The sequence below is a fragment of the Bactrocera oleae genome, chromosome 5 (genome assembly GCF_042242935.1).
Source record: "Bactrocera oleae isolate idBacOlea1 chromosome 5, idBacOlea1, whole genome shotgun sequence".
Lineage (NCBI taxonomy): Eukaryota > Metazoa > Arthropoda > Insecta > Diptera > Tephritidae > Bactrocera > Bactrocera oleae.
In genome coordinates this window covers 23,834,249-23,856,941 of record NC_091539.1, presented here as the reverse complement: position 1 = coordinate 23,856,941, position 22,693 = coordinate 23,834,249, and the positions used below count along the sequence as shown (strand labels likewise).

Sequence of the window (22,693 nt, the reverse complement as noted above, 5' to 3'; positions counted from 1 at the left end):
ATTGAACAGCTGTTCGAACACACTCAGGATGATTCAGCCCGTAGCCATAGAGCCAGTACGGTAAATAAGGCATAAAAATATTGAAATAGATTTTTCCATAATTCATTATAAACACTTACAGGTTACAAGCAGCCAAAAAAATTTTTATGGAATTGAGTCTCTCACGTGGCCAGGAAACAGTCCAGATCTCAATCCAATTAAGAACTGCTAGCATTATATGGTCAAAAGGATAAGAGAGAAGCGTCGAAAAAGTCTCAAAAAAATGGAACAAATTATTGAAGCTGTTTGGAGTGAAGATATTAATAAAAATTATCTTGAACGCTTGTTTAAATCCATGCCTAAACGAAAAGTCGAGGGTATTAGGAGGAGGGGGTGTCTACAAAATACTAAGGATTTTTTGTAACAAATAATTTCATTTTGCTTTGTTATGTATTCAATTTTTAAATACAAAACATATAAAACGTAAAATATGTAAATAACTTTTTTCAAAATTGTATTATTATTCATAATTGTTTGTGATGTGTGTGTGCTTGCATTTTTCACTAAAACAAGTGTTAAGCTATAAGTTTATTATATAAAAATGCTTTAAACATGAAGTGAATAATACTCAAAAAAAACTGTCTAACTTAAGATAACATAAAGGTTTTACGCTATATATAGCCGAATTTTTGGCAGGTTTCTAATGGGGTAGTATCCCAAAGTTCTTTTGCTTTCCGCCACAATTGCTCCTTATTTTGGAAAGAAAAGGCTGCCAATCTCCTCTTAAGGTCACTTTACAAGTTCTCAATCAGGTTGAGATGAGAGGATTGACTAGGCCATTGCATACAGGTAATATTTGCATCCCTGAACCACTCAGATATCAATCTTGATGTATGTTTTGAATAGTTATCTTGTTGATAACTCCATCTCAACTGCATATTTTCTTCAGCAGATGGTAGCAACACGTTTTGAAAAATGTCTCTGTACTCAATGGCGGTCATTGTGTCCTTTATCCAAAATAACGGACCAACGCTTTGCCAGGAAACAACATTATGTTCCGCCTATTATGTTCCGACTTTTAGGTGAATACCCATATCTTGGGATCTGCTTAACCGATTTCAACCAAATTTGGTACATAACATTCTTTTTATATATCTATGTTATGTGCAAAAATCGGATTACAACCACGCCTATTTTCTATATGACACCATTTTAAATTCCACTTGATTTTTTCACTTCCACTATGCAAATCAAGCAACAATGATTATATCGGGGTAAAACTTTGCGTGAATAATACGTTTAAAGTATGCCACCTTGTGACCAAAAATTGTCTAAATCGAACCAAAACTGTTCAAGCCCCTAAGTATTAAATATGTGGACTCCAGTGCCTATAGTTGACCTTCTACCCAAAATATCAGTCAATCCACAAAGAAATCTCAAACGAGTACACCATTTCAAGTATAAAATGTTCGGTTACATCCGAACTTAGCCCTTCCTTACTTGTTTTTGTTTCTGTTTGGTCAACGACTAGACGATAGAACGTACCATCAATGATAGATAAAGAGGTTTAGCAGATTAAAGTTCCGCACTTCAGCTTTCGATGCTTTGCCCTACCTAAAAAAAAAAAGACAAAGAGGTGAAGTTGATTTCGCAGGAACGAAACCCTTGGTTAATCATCTTTCTTCGTTTCCTCATACTTAGTGTAGTTTTTTTCAGACGCAGTTCTGTCGTTTTCTGTGTCTTAATCTGCGAACGTACATTAGTTTCTTATTCCTTGATATTATTATAGCAAGTAAAAAAAAGTATTAAAAATAAAATATTTATATTGGAATCAGGGAATCTCATGAATAAAAATAGGTACTACCCACTGATATGTTTATATTTTCTGTATTCATAATTTTTATTGAATTTTAATTGTTTAATTTTTTTTAGCAATACAGTTTGTGCTGAGTGATGAGTTTACTCACCTGCGTCCTGAACAAAGGCAGGCGCTTTTGCATGAAGGAACAGGCGCTAGGGTTATTTCGGCTTACGTTGAGATAATTTTCGATAATAGCGATAATCGAGTTCCAGTAAGTATACAAAATTTTCAGACTATTTTGAAATGGTATAATAAAATTTAACCTGCGTTTTTATTTATGTATTCCTTGCATGATATATTGGTACGTTTATTTTTTATTCTTTCAGAATTCGGTTAGCAAATATAATTGAAATACAATTTCTCTTATATATATTATAATATAATATTTTAAATTTTTTAATGTAAAATACATTTTATTTTCCACTTTCACTTTAGGGCACTTCACGGACAAACTGCGCTGCTACGTTTTCGCTTTACGAACGGGTGTCGAGATACAAAAAGAAGGGGCCATTCTGGTCTGAACAATCCTTTTTGTTTATTTGGGTGGGGAAAAAGACAGTGATTGAAGTGTCGGTGTATGGTGTGGTTGGTTAGTTGTAAATAGTTGTGTTGGTAGGTGATATGGTGTGTTGTAGGTGGTGTATGATATTGCATTGTGTTATGTTGTGTTGTATGATGTTGTACGGTAGGTTGTGTGCTTGGTTGAAAAATGTCGCGGGATCAGAAGTCGCATGAACTGTATGTAAGTTGATGTCACTGATTTTGGCTGGAATAAAAAAAATTGTGTTACGAGCTTGATTCACATTTTATTAAATAAAACTTCGAAATTGTCTTATTAACCCTTTTAGTGCCGGGATCCGATATATCGGCTCCGGCTGTACTTGCGAAAAGTGCCAGAGCCGATATATCGGCTCGCGCCTTGTAGCGGTTTACTACTCGCATTGCGGGAGAACTCTTATTTCAAAATAAATTTGTAATGCGTTATAAATGATCTAATTTTATTACAAGATAATTAAAAAAATATATTTTTTTGTTTGAACTCTTTGTGAACGAAGTTTTGCCTATCGCTTGAAGGTACCGAAACCTAACATAAACACCGTACCTTCACGTTATGTTTTGTTTTTGTTATGTAATATTGTTTTTCTTGTTACAAAATATATATTGGAAATACAAAGTATATACTTTATAATAGTTGACCCATATAAAATTATGATGAAAAGATGACTGTTTGTATGTGCAAATACGTTTTCTACACGAGATCTCAAATTCATTTCATTTACAAACGTTTTTACCTTTGTTTTTTCTATAATTTTCAAATTAGTTCGGAACAGCTTTTTGAATCAAGCAAACATTGTTTCTCGTTTGGATTTTACAAGCATTTTTCTGAACATTTGTAAAACTGTGCAATTCCGCTGGTTTTTTCGCATAAGCACCTCTATTTCGCCCGGCACTAAAAGGGTTAAGTATAGGAGCTAGACAAAATACTGAACCGATTTCTCAGTTATTAATACTGAAGTAAATTTTGTTTGTTCAATTTTGGGCCCGACAGATTTTGGGCATGATAAAACATTAAGTGGATTATCATTAAGATGTATCATATATTGACCGATATACAATATATGGTATACATTTCAATTAACTGATCAAAGTTAGTTTCTTTATAGTAGTGAAGATAATTTCCCAAAGATAAGCGGCAATTTTATGATATGAAATGAGTTTTCCCTACGTGGAAAGATAAAATTATGTTTTATTGCCATGAAAATTTATTAAAAAATAAAAAAACCTTAAAATTTACTTATTTTTCAACAAAACAACAAAAGGAGGTAAACTCAACAATTTTGCAAAAATGGCTGGAAGATAACTAATTGATTTAGTTACTAGGATATGTCACATAATCAATAAAAAATGAAGTTGTAACTCTCTAACACATTTTTTGTCCAAATTTTGTTTACGATTTTGCGTTGAAGCATGGTTTAAAATATGAATATAAAATCAATTAGAAAGCGAAATTTCGTATTTACCACTAAATTTCAGGTTTATTTAAAAACATACGCTTCTTCCATTTGCCAATTAACATTAAGGTGAACTCATAAATGGGAAATAATCTATTGAAATTATTTCATTTTTTATCTTAATGATATTGTAAGGCAATATCAAACTCATCTTTTATGACTTAATCAGTCTTAACTTCCTCTGTTAATTAATTAGGATGATGATTTACATATGCTTTGTTATTCTAAGTTCAATCCTTATGTGTTCATGGTCTATATTTTTCCTGTTTAAAACTTTAAAAAGATAGCGACAGATGTACTCATTTTATTTAATTTTCAAAAAATCAGATTTGACAGTTATTATTAATTAGCAACCAAAAAAACTTAATTTTTTGTTACAGTGCTACGTAAATTTTACTGCACATAGTATAAATCTTTCCATTTAATAGTAAAATGTTAAATTATCTGCTGTTCGTAGGGTTGAATACAAAAAGATAAGTGCGTTCTCAACCACTTCAATGCCAAAATCAATGCTAACATTAACAATTTACTACAACTATATCATCATCGTCACAATGAGCTATGGTGTAGACACTATACATCAGAACCGCCTTCATGTCGTTTACGCCAATAATTCCAGTCTTTATTACAATATTTTAGTTTTAGCCAGGGTGCTAGAAATCAAAATTTTGAATTGTGTGTGTTAGAATAATGTTTTTAGTCTAAGTTTTTTATGAAGTTGGGATGAAACGATTTCTTTGTTAGAGCCCCTCATAAGGTTCGTAAATACATAGTGTTAACTTCCAGAATCTTTATCGCCTTCTTGCCCGTCACCGAATAGAATCTCTTATTATATTCCACAGCCGCTTGAAGAAAGAGTTCACCTTTCCACACACTTTGTAGTTTACAGCAACTTCCTCGGCAAATTTTGATAATTTTCGGGAAGTAGTAATCAAGTAAAATCTGCTTTACATCGTCCTCTGCAAAGTAGGCAATTCCCAGTCGATAAAGATGTTTAGTCTTTATGCAAAGTAAAGTGAAAGTTCATTTTGAGGATGCGGATGACTCTTCAAGAATTATGTGTTTCCTGAAGCATTTCAGAGGCTTGTCCATAACCGTAATCACATGTGTCTTATATACCACCTAGAAGTGGGTCACGCTCATTGTCTAATTTTCAACGATTCGCATGCGGTTCTACTGATCGATATTTTCTGTAAAATTTAATATTTCTTCTTCGATTTTCTGTAACGAGTTAATATATGTATTTTCAGCCCTCCCCGGCTGTTATCCGATTTCACCTATTTCTTGTGTTGAAGAAGTGCTTAAAATACATGCATTTTGATATAGCAGTTGTTTATAAGATATAAACATTAAACATATTAGCATGCGGGGCTACGCCCACTTTTTAAAAACAATCCTTTTGGGCCTGTTGGGACACATACGAACGTACCGACAGAAGTTTTCTCACAATAAATGGGGACAACGCATTTTATTCATTTTAAATGTGTTCCGTCTGATATTTCCAAATTCAAATAATGGTTTCGAATAATTTTTGGGCAGAAAAAGTACAAGTGATAGTGCTCGCATAGTTTGCTAATTATTTGTGAATATTCGAATGTTTCAGCACATTATCGTTTATGGGACCTATGTGTCACCGTAGGTTTATTTCTTGGTATTAGTATGTTCCTCTGAGTGTTTGTTTTCCTAAAGGAAGTGGGGATTTAATTTTCTGATTTTTTTGTTTGTATTATATATCGTAAAATTAAAAAAATCACCAAAGCCGAGATTGATATGCTGGTTGCTTTATGGTTCGAAAGGGTTAAACCATAGGACAAAGAAATTTGAAGTTCATTGAAACATAAAATCGTTATATTTGGTAATTTTAAATAAATTTTCACGTTATCCACGAAATTACTAAATCGTTATGTATTAAATATTATAATCACAAAGTGCTTTACTGTCTGATCATAATTTTTTTTTTAGAGAATGGTATTTGTGAATAATTGAATTGATGACGACCGCAGTTTAATAACATTCATTGAAAAGTAGTATTTTCCTTGGATATATTCAGCAGTATCAAAGGGAAACGTCACAAAGAAGTAATAAACACGATTAATGCAATGAACCAGATTACTCAACTTGAAGTTTATGTTGCAGTAGAGCAGTGCAAATTTTGACATATATTTATATATACACTTGCGTTCAAAAAACCGGACTATATTTGTAGACTATTATGGCTATATATGCATATTTGGGATTTCAAAAAATTACATAAAACGAATATTAACACTTGATGTCAATAAAAACGCACCACCACTTTTGTGGACTATCTTCAGCTATATAACTGTAAATTAAAAAAAAAAATTCTACTAGATCTGGTAGCCACTAAGAAAAAAAATATTTTTTATGAAATAGGGTTGCACACTGTTCAGATATAGTCGTGTTTTGGTTATGTATTTGAAAAGTTGTGCAAAATGTCAAATAATAAAAAGAAATTAACGCGTGACCAAATAATTCGCATAATGGCATTAGACGAAGAAAATTTGTCTTTTCGGCAAATAGCAGCAGTATTGGTTGTAGCCATTCAATTCGTCTTTTACAAAAAAACAAAGAAAATAGTGATGTGTTGGAGCGTAAAAAGGGATCACGTCGTCTTCGAAAGTCAACTGAGAGAACAGAAAACTTACTGCGGCGGATAAGTTTAAGCGACCAAGTGGCCTTAACTGTCGAAATCATACGCCGACGGCTAGAGATGTGGGTTTATATGGAAGACGGCCTGTCAAAAAGCCACTATTAGTACAAAAAATGAAGGCTGCATGACTTTTTTGGGCTGAAAACTACCAAAATTGGGATACAAAATGATTGGCAACAGATTATGTGGACTGATCACACAACGTGTTCCGTTCAGGTGGTGAGAGGTTCCAGGATAATTGTGTAGTGAAAAAAGTTAAGGTTCCTTAAAGTCAAATGATTTAGGGCTGCTTTTCATGCTATGTTTGGGGCCTCTACAGCTTATTGATGAAATAATGAATGCACAAAAATATGCGACAGTGGTTAACAATTTTTTAATATTTTTTGATTGGAAACAAATCTTCTATACAACATTTATACAATTTTAGTGGGTTTGATCCTATTCAGCTCGGATTTTTATATTTAGTTGGCCAATACATTTAACGATCTAGGGATACAACGCTTGAAATGGCCTGGAAACTCGTCCGATTTTAACCCTATTGAGAACTTATGGCGCTTAATGAAGTGTGAAGTTGCTAAACAGAAGCCAACAAATAAAAATCAATTTATAAAGATTTTAGAACTGGTTTGGTATGGTCCCAATTGAGGTCCTAGTGAATTCCATGCCTTCAAGAAGTAAGGAAGTTATTGAGGCTAAAGGCGGAACGACTTTTTATTAGAAGCGCCTATTTTGTAGTCTACATATATTTCTACCGTTAGTGGTGAAAATGATTGAGTCGTTTTAAATTAACTTCACATTGTTTTCTTTTAATTAATTCTAAATATCATGGAATGTATATTTTTGTTAATTTTTTTTAAATTAATTGGTTATTCCTTATAAAAACCATTTTCGAGAAAAACTTTTGTGGATAACTAATTTACACTATGTAGCCAAACAAATAAAAATGGCCCTAATATTCTAACTTTATAAACAAATTGTTCATGTGATCTTATTTCAATACTTTATGGTGGTGCGTTTTTATTGACCGAAAGTGTAAATACATGCGTCAAAAGTGTACGCTCATCTCGTTTCAGTTCTAGTTATTGTATCGCACACCCGACCTCAACATCGCCTGAGCTATACCCTGGCATTCAAGGGTAGTATCCCTGCGGACGATGTCAACATCGATTACACGATACACACGGTGTAGTGCAGTATGAAGGCTAAGCCTCCATCATTATGGGAGGGATTGGTTATATTGAGGTCCTTAAGGCCGTGGAGGTCCTTTCTTGGCCACTCGATTTGAGCGGTGGCGAACAAGGTGCAGATTGCACAGCCGTTGAAGCAGGTGTCGCAGTAGTGCGTTGGCAGCATAGGGCCACGTAACTCGTGGTCCACTCCCTATGGGTCTTAAGGCCTGAGCAGGTCTTAAGATGTGTTGCGCCTAACCGAGGGATGAAGCCCTTTAGCGCAAATGCAGCAGAAGAAATCCTCGGGGTCCAGGTTGGACTCGATGCCAGCACGGGTCAAGAGGATACGGAGCAACCCTGCTGCTAGGCGTTGTTCTAATGACTACAAACTTAAACTAACATTTACCGATCCAAACAGGGTTAGATCGCCGAAATATCAGTCCTTGGCCGGATAAAATCCGGGTCAATTCCAGTAACGTAGAACCGGCTGTTGTGGGAATTCGCTCGTTTGTTCGTTTAGTTTGGTCAAAATGTTGGATATTTTATTGAAATTAAGTTAAATTTATTAATGGTTTAGCGCTTACTATAAAAGAAATTGGTCTTTGTCTAAACCACATATCTCTAATAAATCATATGTTAATGAATTCCGATCCTTTGGTTGACATTTTTCACATCAACTTAATATAATATATTTAACCTTTTCGGTTAAATTTTTCACATCAACTCAATATAATATATTTAACCTTTTCGGTGATATATATCACATGTATCTTATTTGAGGATGATTTTAGTATAATTTTCGCTGATGACAAGCAAAATAAATGTATAAGATTCCAATTTGATTATAATCCATTCACGACTTCGTCAAACAATGAAGTTGAACACTTTTGCTACTTTTTTACATAAATATATGTTTAAGTTTTGCCAGCATCTGAAAGTATTTTGCCGGCTTTGATCCTTGCAAGTTGCAAGAATATAAAATATTCGGTTACTTTTATTGTACTTTTCGCTAATAGTTTATTGCTCTCAGTTACATTTAAATAATTTGCTGTCATCATTAATGATTTTAGTTTTATTTATTATATTGTAGTTTATCTTCGCATTTTGTATTCCTTATGTTATAAGATATTGCATATTTCCTAGAACATTATTCTTTATCATCTACAGGTAAATTAATATACATAAGTATATTTTACTATATTTTAGATAGACAAAGAAGAAATATATCTACGAAGAGTCATTGGTTCTAAAAAAGATCAGTACTTTTTAAACAAAAAAGTAGTTCCCAGAACAGAAGTTGTGAACTTACTTGAATCTGCTGGATTTTCGAACTCTAACCCATACTATATTGTCAAGCAAGGAAAAATTAATCAAATGGCTACAGCAGCTGATTCATACAGATTAAAATTACTGCGCGAAGTAGCTGGTACTCGAGTATATGACGAACGAAAAGAAGAGTCGCTTAATATTTTGCGAGAAACCGAGGGCAAACTTGAAAAAATTTCAGAGTATCTCAGAACTATTGAGGAACGATTGAAAACATTAGAAGAAGAGAAGGAAGAGTTGAAGGAATATCAAAAATGGGATAAAGCAAGGCGAATGCTGGAGTATATAATACACGAAACTGAATTAAAGGAAACCAAAAAGGCACTCGATGATTTGAATGAACAAAAGAAATCATCTGTCGACAAGAAAAAAATTTATAACATCGAAATTCAGAAGGCTCAAGAAAACATAAAAGAAATTCAAAAGCGTTTAAAAGATGCAAAAAAAGACGTTATCTCAACGAAAGAAGAACGATCTGTATTGTTAACAGAACAGCAACAACTGCTGCGTGAAAAAACAAAGCTTGATCTTATTATAATCGATCTTAATGATGAAGTACAAGGGGATAATAAATCAAAAGAAAGAGCTGATCTAGAGTTAAAAAAATTAAAAATAACAATAGCGGAAAAAGAGAGAGAGTTGGATGATGTTAAACCGAAATACGAAGCTATGAAGCGTAAAGAAGAAGAATGTTCACGAGAGTTATCCCTTAAGGAGCAAAAAAGAAATGAGTTATATGCCAAGCAAGGACGGGGGTCCCAGTTTTCCTCAAGAGAAGATAGAGATAAATGGATTTTAAATGAATTAAAATCTCTAAGTAAACAAATAAGAGATAAAATTAATCACAATTCGAAATTAATGGAAGATTTAAAAAAGGATAGCAATGCTGAAGCAGATCTAAACAAAAAAATTGAAGAGCATTCTAACGAACTTGAACAACTGCGACTTCAAATAGATGATCATAACAAAAAATACTATGAATTGAAGAAAACCAAAGATCATTATCAAGCAATGAGGAATGAATTATGGAGAAAAGAAACTCAAATGACGCAACAACTACAAACACACAAGGAAGAACTATCTAAAACAGACCAAGCACTCAGAAGTATGGCAGGTAAACCAATATTAAACGGTCGAGATTCCGTTCGCAAAGTGTTGGATAATTTTTTTGAGCGTGGTTCTCCTTTTGATGAAATTGCCAAATCTTATTATGGACCAGTTATTGAAAATTTCAGTTGTGATAAGACAATATATACAGCTGTTGAAGTTACCGCTGGAAATAGACTATTTCATCATATCGTTGAGTCAGACAAAGTTGGAACTCAAATTTTGAAAGAAATGAACAAACTTAAGCTACCAGGGGAAGTTACATTTATGCCTCTAAATCGACTGCAAGTAAAAATACATGATTATCCGGATGATCCAGATTCGATTCCTATGCTCTCAAAGCTTAAATACGATGAACAGCATGACAAAGCATTGAGATACATATTTGGAAAAACTTTAATATGCAGAAATTTAGAAAGAGCAACAGAACTTGCTAAAAGCACTGGATTGGATTGTGTTACTTTGGATGGCGATCAGGTATCCTCTAAAGGATCTCTAACAGGTGGCTATTTTAATACATCACGATCACGTCTTGAAATACAGAAAAAACGGTCTGAATATACACAACAAATACGAGATTTTGAAAAAGAGTTAAGTAAACTAAGAAATGAGATCAAACAAACAGAAAATAGTATAAATTCAGTTGTTTCGGAAATGCAGAAAACAGAAACAAAACAAGGAAAAACCAAAGATATATTTGAGAAACTCCAAGGTGAAATTCGTTTGATGAAAGAAGAATTATTAAGGATTGAAAAATATAGATCAACCAGAGAAAGATCTGCATCTCAATGTAAAGCTAGTTTAGAAGCAATGAACAGCACAAAAGCTGGGTTGGAAGCTGAGCTTAAGCAAGAACTTTTATCCAGTTTGTCGGTACAAGATCAACGAGAAATAGATCAACTTAATGATGATATCAGGAAATTAAATCAGGAGAATAAAGAGGCTTTCACTCAAAGAATGCAGTTAGAAGTTGTAAAAAATAAGCTAGACAACCTATTAACCAATAATCTATTTCGAAGACGCGATGAATTAATTACAGCACTTCAAGAAATATCTGTCGAGGATCGGAAACGAAAACTCTTGAATTGTAAAAATGATTTAATATCTGCAGAAAAGAGGATTAAAAAAGTCAATATTGATCTGGAGGACATTGAAAAGAGGTATGCATATTTATATTTTCAACTATCTTGCATATTCCTAGTACTATGAGGGTCGCCTTTTACATTTCGGGATAAAAGAACAGAAACAAATGTTAATCATCAAAAATAGCTTTGTTGCTTTTAAAAATATTCTCCATTAAGATCTATACACTTTTGCATGCATTTGAACCAAATGTTGAAGCACTTTTGCCACTGACATGTGTTCTGAACGCATCAGCCGCCTCTTCAGGTGTCGAAAAACGTTGACCTCTTAGTTTATTTTTTACGTACGAGAATAAAAAAGAATCATTCGGTGCCAAATCAAAACTGTACGGTGGACGACTCATCAAATTGATGTTTTAAGTGCTCAAAAATGTAGTTTCAGTCGATGTGTGAGAGCTCGCATAGTCGTGATAAAGAATAATCCATCTTCGGCGGTTGGTTTTCCTGATTTTTTGAAAGACAACTGGCAAACAAATGGTTGTGTTCCACTCAGAGTTTACTGTTCTACATTGTTCTAGTGGTATGGTTACGACATGTCTAGTTTTTCCAAAAAAAACCAGACAACCATTTGGTTGGAAGTGCCTCGTTCGCGAACAACTTTTGTTCGATTCGGCTCATTTGAAAACTCCCATACAGCCGATAGCTTTTTACATTCGTGCTCATACGCGTAAACCCACGATTCATCACCTGTCACGATGTCATAGACGTGTTTCGAAGCACCGCTATCGTATTTTTTTTAACATTTCTCTCGACTAATTGATACGACCATTTTTTTGAGCGATTAAAAATCAAATGTTCATGCAATATTTAATGTACACATGCTGTCCCATTAATCCCTATGGTTATCTCAATCTCACTATAGGTCACATGACAATCTTGCAATATCAGTTTGCGCACAGCATCAATACTTTCCATTAAAACAACTGATTTTAGACGACCTTTACGAAATTCTTCTTGGAGTGATCTACGTCCTCGATTGAATTCACCATACTATTGATAAGCACTGGTTTTTGAGAGCTTCGTCGCCAAAAATTTTATTAAGTTCATCAATGTACTGTAGCTGAGTTAATCCAAGATATACAAAATAATCGGGAGAAAATTTTCGCGATTTAATTCCATTTTTGGCCGTGATGAATGTTTTTAGTTACTATAAACAACGCAAAAAGCGCTCATATGTCAAAACATTCTGAGTATATATAACATCAAAAATGTCAAACTTTACGATAAAGTTGTGAGTTACCAGATTGCAACTCGGGTTGCTAAGTCCCGAAATATAAAAGGCAACTTACGTGATTTGGAACTTTGAAGTTCATTAATATACATATATTTCAAAACCACATGAGTTTACCTCAATGGAACTAATATTATGCACATTTTTATTTTTATTGTATTGTGACAATATTATTTCTGCAGCTATTCGTTTTTTTTCCTTTCATTGTCAGGTTGCTGTTTAGTTCGTTAGGGCCTATTTCAATTATAAGCGAACAGATGGCGCCAGTTTCATGTAGGTTCAGGCAGACGAATGGGTGCCAAATGTCGATTTACAAGATGTGAAAAAAGGTTAAATTTGGCTAAAGAATTAGAACTCAATTTCATTGAAACTGATCATTTAACGGTGCGAAACGCAAAGTTTAAAAGAGAGTTAAGAAATTGTTTAGATCCCTATAGAGAGGTTTTAAAAGAAGACGAGTTAGGCGGAGTGTTGAAAGGATGAGTGTTGAAATATTAAATTTTACAAAAGTCTTTCTTGTTTTTGTTGGAAAACAGTTTTTTCAGTTTAGTTTTGGTATCATTTATTTATATAAACTCTTCAAGTACTTATTGGTCTCCGTATAACGCGGTACGAATGATGTGATTTGTACTAATTCTGCGTTTCTTATATATATTATATATTCAACGTAGAAGGTTTCCATAGAACGCGCTACGAATTAGCCTGGTGTGTACGGTTAAATCCGAGTTTCTTACAGCGCGGTTTCCATATAACGCGGTACGCACTCACCGCGTTATGGGAGGGTTGACTGTATTTATTTCTTATCATTCGTTTATTTTTGCAGAAGGTCCTAACGAAGGCTTTTGTTTTGTTTTTGCAAAATCACAGTCGATTTTACAATTACATTCGATGAGTGTTGAACAAAACATTGTCATACTATTAGACAGAGGGCATGCGATGCGCCCTCTTCTGTTCTCCTTCTGCCGTTATGCACTATTGATAACTACTATGCACATTCGGTAAGTTATATGTAGGCATACTGCTGATTTACATTACGCTCACATGTCACATTACAACCGATTCGTAATCGTATTTTGATCGTTATCGTTGAAGTTCGTGACTGTGTACTTGGAAACCTGTATTTATTTGTCGTTTAATATATAATATAATAATATAACTCAACTGCATCTTACCCAAAGCAATGCGTGAGCGAGGTCTTCTAGTAGATCTATATATAAGAGTCTGTTTTCTTTTTTTGTAAGCATAAATGTTATGAAATTCGTAGACATTCAGATTATTTCTTAGGAAGCTCTAGAATACTTGCATTCTAAAACTGGCGCAAAGAAATAAATAATCGAAAACAAAATGCTTATGCCTGTTACAGACATGTGGTAACCAGTCCATACTACGAACAAATGCCAGATATGTGTCACCAAACACTAGCACTTTTGTGCAATGTACTATTTTGCTGATAACAATACATTATATTTCATTGTAGTAAGAAACACAGCTAAAAAAGGTAACGAACTTAGATAAAAGCGTTTGCACAAAAGTTTTTTTTAAATATTCTATCAAAAAAAAAAAAAAAGAAGAATAATAATAATGAACACATCGTTGTTTAAAATTTTTTAAATTATTTGAATTATATATTGCCTATGAAACAAAGCTAGTATTTTGGTTTACTACTTTGCTATATGTGGCATCAACCGTAGTAAACAAAATACCATAATATTTGTATTATGGTATTGTTACCACATGTCTGTCACAGGCATTAAAGATACACGCTTGGTTACAAATCGATGATAAGCCTGCCAAAAAAGGCCATTGACATTATATATATCAAACACTTCAGAAACATAGGTTTTGAAAGGTATTAAATATAGTAATGTTGATTAGTCCTAAATTAAAGACATCTCTGGAACCAGTCAAAGCCATTCCATTGTAAATGTTCATGTAGGAATCATTTACGCAAATTCCCCACAATAAAGTAAATGATCGCAATGCCAATTAAATCCATGATTATTAATTCGTTAGTATTAGATACATACATTATAATTAGGAAAATAAACATTTACTATTATGAGTTATTTATAAGAGTTGACAACACATGTATTTTTTTATGTATTGTGGCGAACACGAATACCAGAACAAATCAGCATCGACGATAAACTGCCAGAAGCAACTAGACAGTGAATTCGTAGTTGCTGGAATGTTCTAGTAGCCAACTTTTGTTAAAAATTTACTATATAAGGGCGGCCGGGCTATATATAAGCTATAAGCAATAAGTTGTAAACTCGAATATAGAGCAATAAGTGTTAAGTTGTTGGAATAAAGATAAGTGTATAGCCATTAAATTGGGACTTTAATTTAACAATCTAGTGATCGAACTCAAGAGTGAGTTACAGGTAGACGATTTATCGAGAAATCCGTTACAATTGGTGTCAGAAGTGGGATTGTCAAATAAATTCCCAAGGAGATAATTATTTGAAAATGGCCAAGTTTAACGATCTGAAGATTCTACAACTGAAAAAGGAGCTGGAGCAACGTGGTTTGGCGACAAATGGATAAAAAACAGAATTACGATCACGGTTGAGAGAGGACATGAGGCGAAAAACATTAATGTTGAGGAATATGTCTTTCACATGAAATTAGAGGAAGAGACAACAAAGATAGGAAGAGGCTCAATGCTCGTCAAAGACTGTGGACATAAACATGATTTTTGCTGCAATATCGCAGATGGGAAAGACATGTCAACGCAAATATCGATACAAATAGCAGAGGTGTCATCACAAATGTTGGCACAACACTCCCAATTGTCCTCGTTAAAAACGCAGTTGGAAGAGCAGCTCGCAGCGCAAGATGCACGTATATCAGCACAGGTGTCCACACAGTTGGAAGAGCAGTTTGCAGCGCAAGATGCACGTATATCAGCACAGGTGATCTCACAACTAGCAGAAGCGTCCTCACAAATTTCGGAATGATAAAATTAAAACTGAAGTGGATGAATTGAAAGATCGTATCCGCGGGCTAAAATTAAATCGGCCAATTGTGTCAACAGCTTCTGCCAAGGTAAAACCTCCATCCTTTGATGGCACTGTTCCGTTCCACGTTTTTAAGCTTCAATTCGAAAAGGCGGCACCTTCAAATAATTGAAGATAAAGTAGCTGCATTGTTCGTTTCATTAAAAGGATCTGCAGCGGAGATATTACAGAGCATTTTAAACTGCGAGGCGAGTGGCTATGAAACTTTGATGGGTACATTAGAAAGACGGCATGGTAGTAAGCACAGGAAGCAGATCATTCAAATCGAGTTGCGAAATCGCCGCTAAAAAGGCAATGAGTCTCTGCAGGAGTTTTCTACATAGATTGAGAGGTTAGCTCACTTAGCTTATGCACATAAATCCGTGAAATACATCGACATTGACGTTTTGCAGAAACCGTTTCGTATGCTCTGACACAGGAAACTGCATCTCTGCTTTGCAATCAAAAATTTAAAGCTCACAAAGTAGAAATAGAGGAGTTCACACTTGGGTGAACCAATTACTTTAAAATATTGACAACATGCAGAAAGCACCTGAAAAATCTACGGAAGCGCATAAGAAAAATGATGGTGTGCTTAAATGCTTCAACTGCGGAAAAAGTGGCCATATTGCACGCAACTGTAACCAGTCCAATAATCCAGTTGGACGTAAACGGAAAGCTGAGGAAGATCAAGCAAATGTCAAATCAAACCAATCGTTAACCTAAAGCGAGCCAGCCGGAAAGGACACGAGCTGGCTCTCGCAAGCAAATGCCCTATAATCTCCATTTCACAAATAAGCAGGAATACGAGTAACGTTCCCGTTAGTGGATGCGTAGACGGTAAAAAGCGCATACTGACTGTGGATACGGGCGCATCACATTCCATAATTCGATCTGATCTGGTTAAAAAAGAAGTGAGACCATTAGCTGGGGTAAAGTTGCGTACTGCAACGGGAGAAGATACCGTAGTTCTCGGAAAGGTAACGTGCGAGATCGTAATTGGAAAAGCAGCCGTGTTACACAATTTTATAGTGGCAGATATCGTTGACGAAGTCATAATTGGAGTAGATTTTCTAGCGAATCAAGGAATCAAAATTGACATGAAAAACAGGATTATGTACAACGTTAGACGAGTGATAACAACAGAGAGCCAGCAGATTCCACCAACATCAGAAGCAGTTATTTGGGCAGAAATAGATGGAGACTATGGGACAAACAAGTGGTGGATTGTTCAGGTTTCAAAAGAATCTACACCAAACTTACTTATAGGCAAAACCTTGGCTATGACAAGACAAGATAAACGTGCTCCAGTAAGAGTACTTAATGAGTGCAAGTTACCAATCAAACTCTCCAAAGGAGCTGTATTAGGGCAGAGTGAAAAGATTGAGGTCATGATAAATTGCAAAATAGGTCTTCAGTGGTTCTCCATGGGCGAAAACGATATATCGAGCGAAATTAACGCATGGACCGAGGAACTAGAGGCAAACTTTCAAACTGCGGCTAAACAACTTCTTCACAGATAATCAACCATATTTGATAAAGACGATGCCAAACCAGGAAGAACGAAAGTTGTGAAACATTTTATTAACACAGGTGATGCCAGACCAATCCGCCAGGCTTCTCGGAGCGTTCCTTTAGCAAAACGTGAAGTTGTAAACCAGACCATACGTGAAATGAGAGAAAGCGGCGTAATCGAACCATTAGAGAGTCCGTGGAGCTCACTTGTAGTACTTGTGAAGAAGAAAGATGGCAACATGAAATTTTGTGTGAACTATAGAAGGTTGAATGATGTAACGAAGAAACTACCTAGAATCGATGACACACTGGACTCATTATCAGGCACAAAATGGTTATCAACACTTGATTTAAAAAGTGGTTATTGGCAAGTTGAGGTAAACGAAGAAGACAAAGAAAAGACGGCTTTCAGCATTGGAGGTCGTCTATGGCAATTTACCGTAATGCCCTTTGGATTATGTAATGCTCCTGCTGCTTTTGAGAGACTTATGGACCAGGTATTAAAAGGATTACACTGGAAGACCTGTTTGGTATACCTCGACGATATCATCGTGTTGGGTAAAAGCTCCGATGAACATCTTAAGAACTTGGAAAAGGTTTTCCAACGGATAGCTAGCACTGGTCTGAAGCTGAGTCCAAAGATGTGTTCCCTTTTCAAAAAGGAAGTTAGCTATTTAGGACAGAAAGTGATAACGGAGGGCATTTGCACAGCTAATGAACATATCGAGGCAGTAAGAGAATGGCCCGCTCCTAAAAGTTTACATGAATTGGGGAGTTTCCTTGGACTGTGTACTTATTATAGACGATTCGTTCCAAATTTTGCCAGCGTAGCTAGTAGCCTCTATGAACTCACGAAAAAAAAACAGAGTTTTTGAATGGAATAAAGAACAGGAAGTGGCTTTCCAAACTCTGAAGAAGCGGTTAAGTACTGCGCCAATGTCAGCATACTTGGTCCCAGGGTCAACGTTTATTTTGGATACGGATGCTTGTGGGTTTGCAGTAGGAGGCATTCTATCACAAGTCATTGATGGGCATGAGAAAGTGGTTGCATAATACAACCAGACAATATGCAAGCCAGAGAGAAATTATTATGTTACTCGGAGGGAATTACTGGCGTTGGTGAAGTGCATCAAACATTTTCATAAGTACCTATGGCCAGCGATTTCGTGTGAGGACAGATCATGCAGCATTAAAATGGCTTCTGCAATTCAGGAACCCAGAAGGACAGTTGGCACAGTGGGTTGAGAGACTCCAAAGTTACGACTTTTCTATAGAACATCGCAAAGGTATTAATCATGGAAATGCTGATACCATGTCCCGCCGTCCTGGTAATTTGGAATGCAGACATTGCTCACAAGCTGAGGCCAAAGAAGACAATATAGATGTCCAAGAGGATCCAGATTTGAAAAGTGTAATACATGGATTGGAGATGAATAAACGTCCAACGAGAGAAGAAATTGCTGCAGAAAGCCCAGTCGCTAAGGCTAATTGGGCACAATGGAATAGCGAAGATGGGCAAAGTTCACGAGCTCTGATGATTATTCCAAAAGTAAGAATTCCTGAAGTTGTCACCGAGCTGCACAACGGTCCAAGTGGAGGACACATGGGTATCACTAAAACCTTGGAGAAATTAAAACAAAGATTTTATTGGGTTGGTTGTCGTCAATCAGTTACTGATCTGATCGCCAATTGTGTCGAGTGCATTGCTGCTAAAGGGCCGAGGTCCAGGAGTCATGGTCAGATGAAGCAGTACCATTCGGGTGCGCCGTTTGAGCGAATTGCCATGGATGTAGCTGGTCCATTTCCTAGTAAGTTAGAAAACAGATGTGTTTTGATAGTCATGGACTATTTCAGCAAACGGCCAGAGGCATACGCAATTCCTAGCCAAGAGGCAGGAACAATGGCGGATGTATTCATCAACAATTGGGTATCGAGATATGGTGTTCCAATAGAATTACATTCTGATCAAGAGAGAAATTTTGAATCAGCTCTAATTCAGGAGATATGCCAGAAACTGGGTATCCGGAAAAGGCGTACTACATCCGCAGTCCGATGGCATGGTAAAACGATTCAATCGATCTTTGGAAGAACGTTTGAGGAAAGTTTTGGACAATTATCAAAAAGATTGGGATACCCATATATTCTTGTTCCTGATGGCTTATCGGTCTGCTGTACATGAAACAACGGGGCAGACTACAGCAAGGATAATTTTTGGGAATGATATTCGACTACCGATTGATTTAAAATTTGGAATTAACGCCAACGGAGGAAAGAATACGTATGGTGAGACTGCGCACTAAAATTATGAGCGATAAGATGAAAGCAAAATACGACAAGGCTCTGAGGGTTTTACTGAAGACGATTGGGTATTGTTACATAACCTACAACAAAAGAAAGGGTTATCTCCCAAATTACAGTGTAATTGGGAAGGATCATACCAGGTTATTAAACGACTGAATGATGTAGTGTATCGCATATAGACCATCGGAAGATCAAGGAATAAAATGAAGGTGGTTCATCTGGAACGGCTTGCAGCGTTTGGTACCGCAAATATGTCTAATCGGGACGATCAGACTTAGATAGAGAGCAGTGTGGCGAACACGAATACCAGAACAAATCAGAATCGACGATAAACTGCCAGAAGCAACTAGACAGCGAATTCATAGTTGCCAGAATGTTCTAGTAGCGAACTTATGTTAAAAATTTACTATATAAGGGCTGCCGGATTGTGCAGCAGACACAGTTCTAATTAGAGTTGTTGGAATAAAGATAAGTGTATAGCCATTAAATTGGGACTTTAATTTAACAATCTAGTGATCGAACTCAAGAGTGAGTTACAGGTAGACGATTTATCGAGAAATCCGTTACAGTATTTTGTATAGTTAAAATACACTAATGATTATTGTAACTAGAGTGATTGCCTGACATAGCAGAATGAAAATTGTCTGCAGACACGAGCTGGTCTGCTGTTAGAAAAATATCTATTAACTTTAAGATTCCTTTATATTACCATTTATTCTTATTTATACTTCATAAATAGTATAATGTGAACTGCTCTTTAAAATTATTTCTTTCAGAGTTCAACAAGCAGTTCATCTCCAAAAAACTCTTCAACTTGAGCTAGAAAATTTTATGCGGAAAGAAAAAGAAGCAGAAGAAAAAATAAATGAGGATGCAAAGAAAATGGAGAAATGGACGTCGAAAGAAATTTTACTTAATCAAAAACTTGACGAATGTGCAGAAAAAATTGCAAGTTTAGGTGCTTTACCTCAAGTTGATGGTGTTTATAGTAAAATGTCATTAAAATCTCTGTTTAAGGAACTTGAAAAGGCAAACCAGCATCTTAAGAAATATAACCACGTGAACAAAAAAGCTTTAGATCAATTTCTAAGTTTTTCAGAGCAAAAAGAAAAGTTATATAAACGAAAGGATGAATTGGATATAGGAGATCAAAAGATCCGTGAACTAATGAAGACGCTTGAAATGCAAAAAGTTGAAGCCATTCAGTTTACCTTTAAGCAAGTTGCCCAAAATTTTACTAAAGTATTTAAGAAATTGGTACCACAAGGGGCAGGTTACTTGATATTAAAAACTAAGGACAGTGACGATGAAAAAGACGATAAAGAAGTAGCTAATTCTGATGCCTTTACTGGAATTGGTATTCGAGTCTCCTTCACAGGAGTGGACGCTGAAATGCGAGAAATGAATCAATTATCTGGAGGTCAAAAATCGTTGGTGGCACTGGCATTAATTTTTGCAATTCAGAAATGTGATCCAGCGCCTTTTTATTTATTTGATGAAATTGATCAGGTAATTAACTGTTATTAACATGATGAGTTCCACTGATTTTTAAAATGCTTGCGTAGTAAGTTAACTAAAAAGTTTCTTATGCAATTTAAATTTAAGCGCCGAACATTTTTTAAACGAAGTTTGAAAGTGTCAAGAGTGAGGAAAAAGTTTCAAGTGCTGGCAAAACTTTATATTAAGTAGGGAAGGGCGATTTTACACATTTTCGGTGTTTAATTATAGTATATCCAATATTATACTTTCACTTAATTTTGCTAAGGTATCTTACATATTGACCGAAATATACGGTATAATGCCAGCCAGAAGTTTGACATTCCTAAATTTCAAATGTGGGGACTATGGGAAGTATTGAAATCATTTTGTCTATTTTAGGCACAAGAACATACTGTTATTAACAGTAAAGGGTTTCTGGTTTTCATTATGATATCTCACAGATTTCGATAATTTGAGATGACTACTATGGTGTTACAACATGTGTAAAGTTTTATTCCGATATCTTTACTGGTGCTTGATTTATAACTGTATGTTATGCTGTAATATGATGAGCTGTATATATGCAAACTAGTCCCGCAGTTTTTCAGCTATCGACCTAAAATTTTGTACCTATTGTTTCCTCACTAAGAAGCTGCTCTTTTGTCGGAATATAACATATAGCTGCCATACAACCTGAACAATCGGAATCAAGTATTTGTATGTAAAAGTGGTTGTATAGTAAAGTGCTTGCACAGAAAACTTTTTAATTTGACGATGTATCTTCACGAAATTAGGCGATAGTCATTATTTAAGGCAACAATGTACTCTCCGAAGAAATTGTTGAGATTAGATCACAATACCATATAGCTGTTTTTGTATGGAATATTTGTATTTGTAAAGGGTATTATAGCTTCGGTGCAACCAAAGTTAACGTTTTTTCTTGTTTATTTATCGTTTAGAACCAAAAAACGTTTATTGTACGAGAAAAGCTTGACCATCGAAAAAATACAGGTACATTTGGGAGATTTTGTCTCTATATACCATAGAAAAGAAAAAGGTTTCATGATGGAAACTTTTACGTAAGAAATACTTAATTTTATATGCTGGTCGTAACTGTAATCGAACTTGGGGCATGCGTTGTGGTCATAATATAATAACAAAATGGATATTGATGTTCACCGAAAAATAGTAAAAATCTAAGTGTGCAAATAGAGGATAGCAAAAAAAAATTCTCTTACATATCTTGAACTTTTCCGCAAGTGTTCACATGAAATTATAATTGTAGTACAAAGCGGGGAAATCGGAAATTGCTTATGTTATTTTCCTCTTTTTAACTGAATTTGCCAATTTAAATTCATGTTTGCTTAAGTCTAAAAAAATAGCCATTTTAAAATCATGAATACTTATCAAATCCTAAACATGAAATATAACTCTTTAAGTGGTTTATATTTCACTTGTGGTTTGAAAATACACAAACGATTGATCCATTTTAAATCCGAAAGGGAGATCGTAAATTTTTTCTATAGTGACGTTAATTAACCACAATTAATTGTTGGGTGCAATTAAGTGAATTTAGGTCATGATAATACAAACTAAATCGAATTGTACCATATGTATTCTAAATAATTATTTGTAATTCTCATATAAAAAATATATAACACCATTCGACAAACATTACATTTTTTCTGTGTATTGCACCAAACCAATTTTGTTATAAGCGCGAGATTGAGTCATAAGCAGAGATGTGCATGACCACAACCAAACGACCCTCACAAAGTGACACACTTACGATCTTTTAGCACATGATGGGTCTCAGCCCATCCCTGGTCGTAAGTAAAAATGTAATTTCTCCGTTTTTCGATGTATATCCGAATATTTGCCTTCTTGCTTATTTCAAACTT

At 35.0% G+C, this 22,693-nt stretch overlaps 1 protein-coding gene and 1 long non-coding RNA gene across 3 annotated transcripts in view; one reads left to right on the top strand and one right to left on the bottom strand.

The window, feature by feature from the left end:
* Positions 1-22,693, top strand: part of SMC3 (structural maintenance of chromosomes 3) — a 97,726-nt gene that overhangs the window by 12,830 nt on the left and 62,203 nt on the right. Inside the window, exons 3-6 of one of the 2 annotated variants that reach the window (XM_036372070.2) lie at positions 1,912-2,051; positions 8,899-11,285; positions 20,090-20,822; positions 21,752-21,803. In XM_036372070.2, coding sequence (XP_036227963.1) covers positions 1,912-2,051; positions 8,899-11,285; positions 20,090-20,822; positions 21,752-21,803 — 3,312 coding nt within the window. The remainder of the gene's footprint in view (positions 1-1,911; positions 2,052-8,898; positions 11,286-20,089; positions 20,823-21,751; positions 21,804-22,693) is intronic. The other variant, XR_011396352.1, reaches the window with a different exon arrangement.
* On the bottom strand, positions 2,539-22,671 carry LOC118682720 (uncharacterized). The gene is made up of 2 exons (XR_004978521.2): positions 22,582-22,671; positions 2,539-2,606 (listed from the first exon to the last, which is right to left on the bottom strand). It is a non-coding gene; the product is annotated as an uncharacterized lncRNA (long non-coding RNA).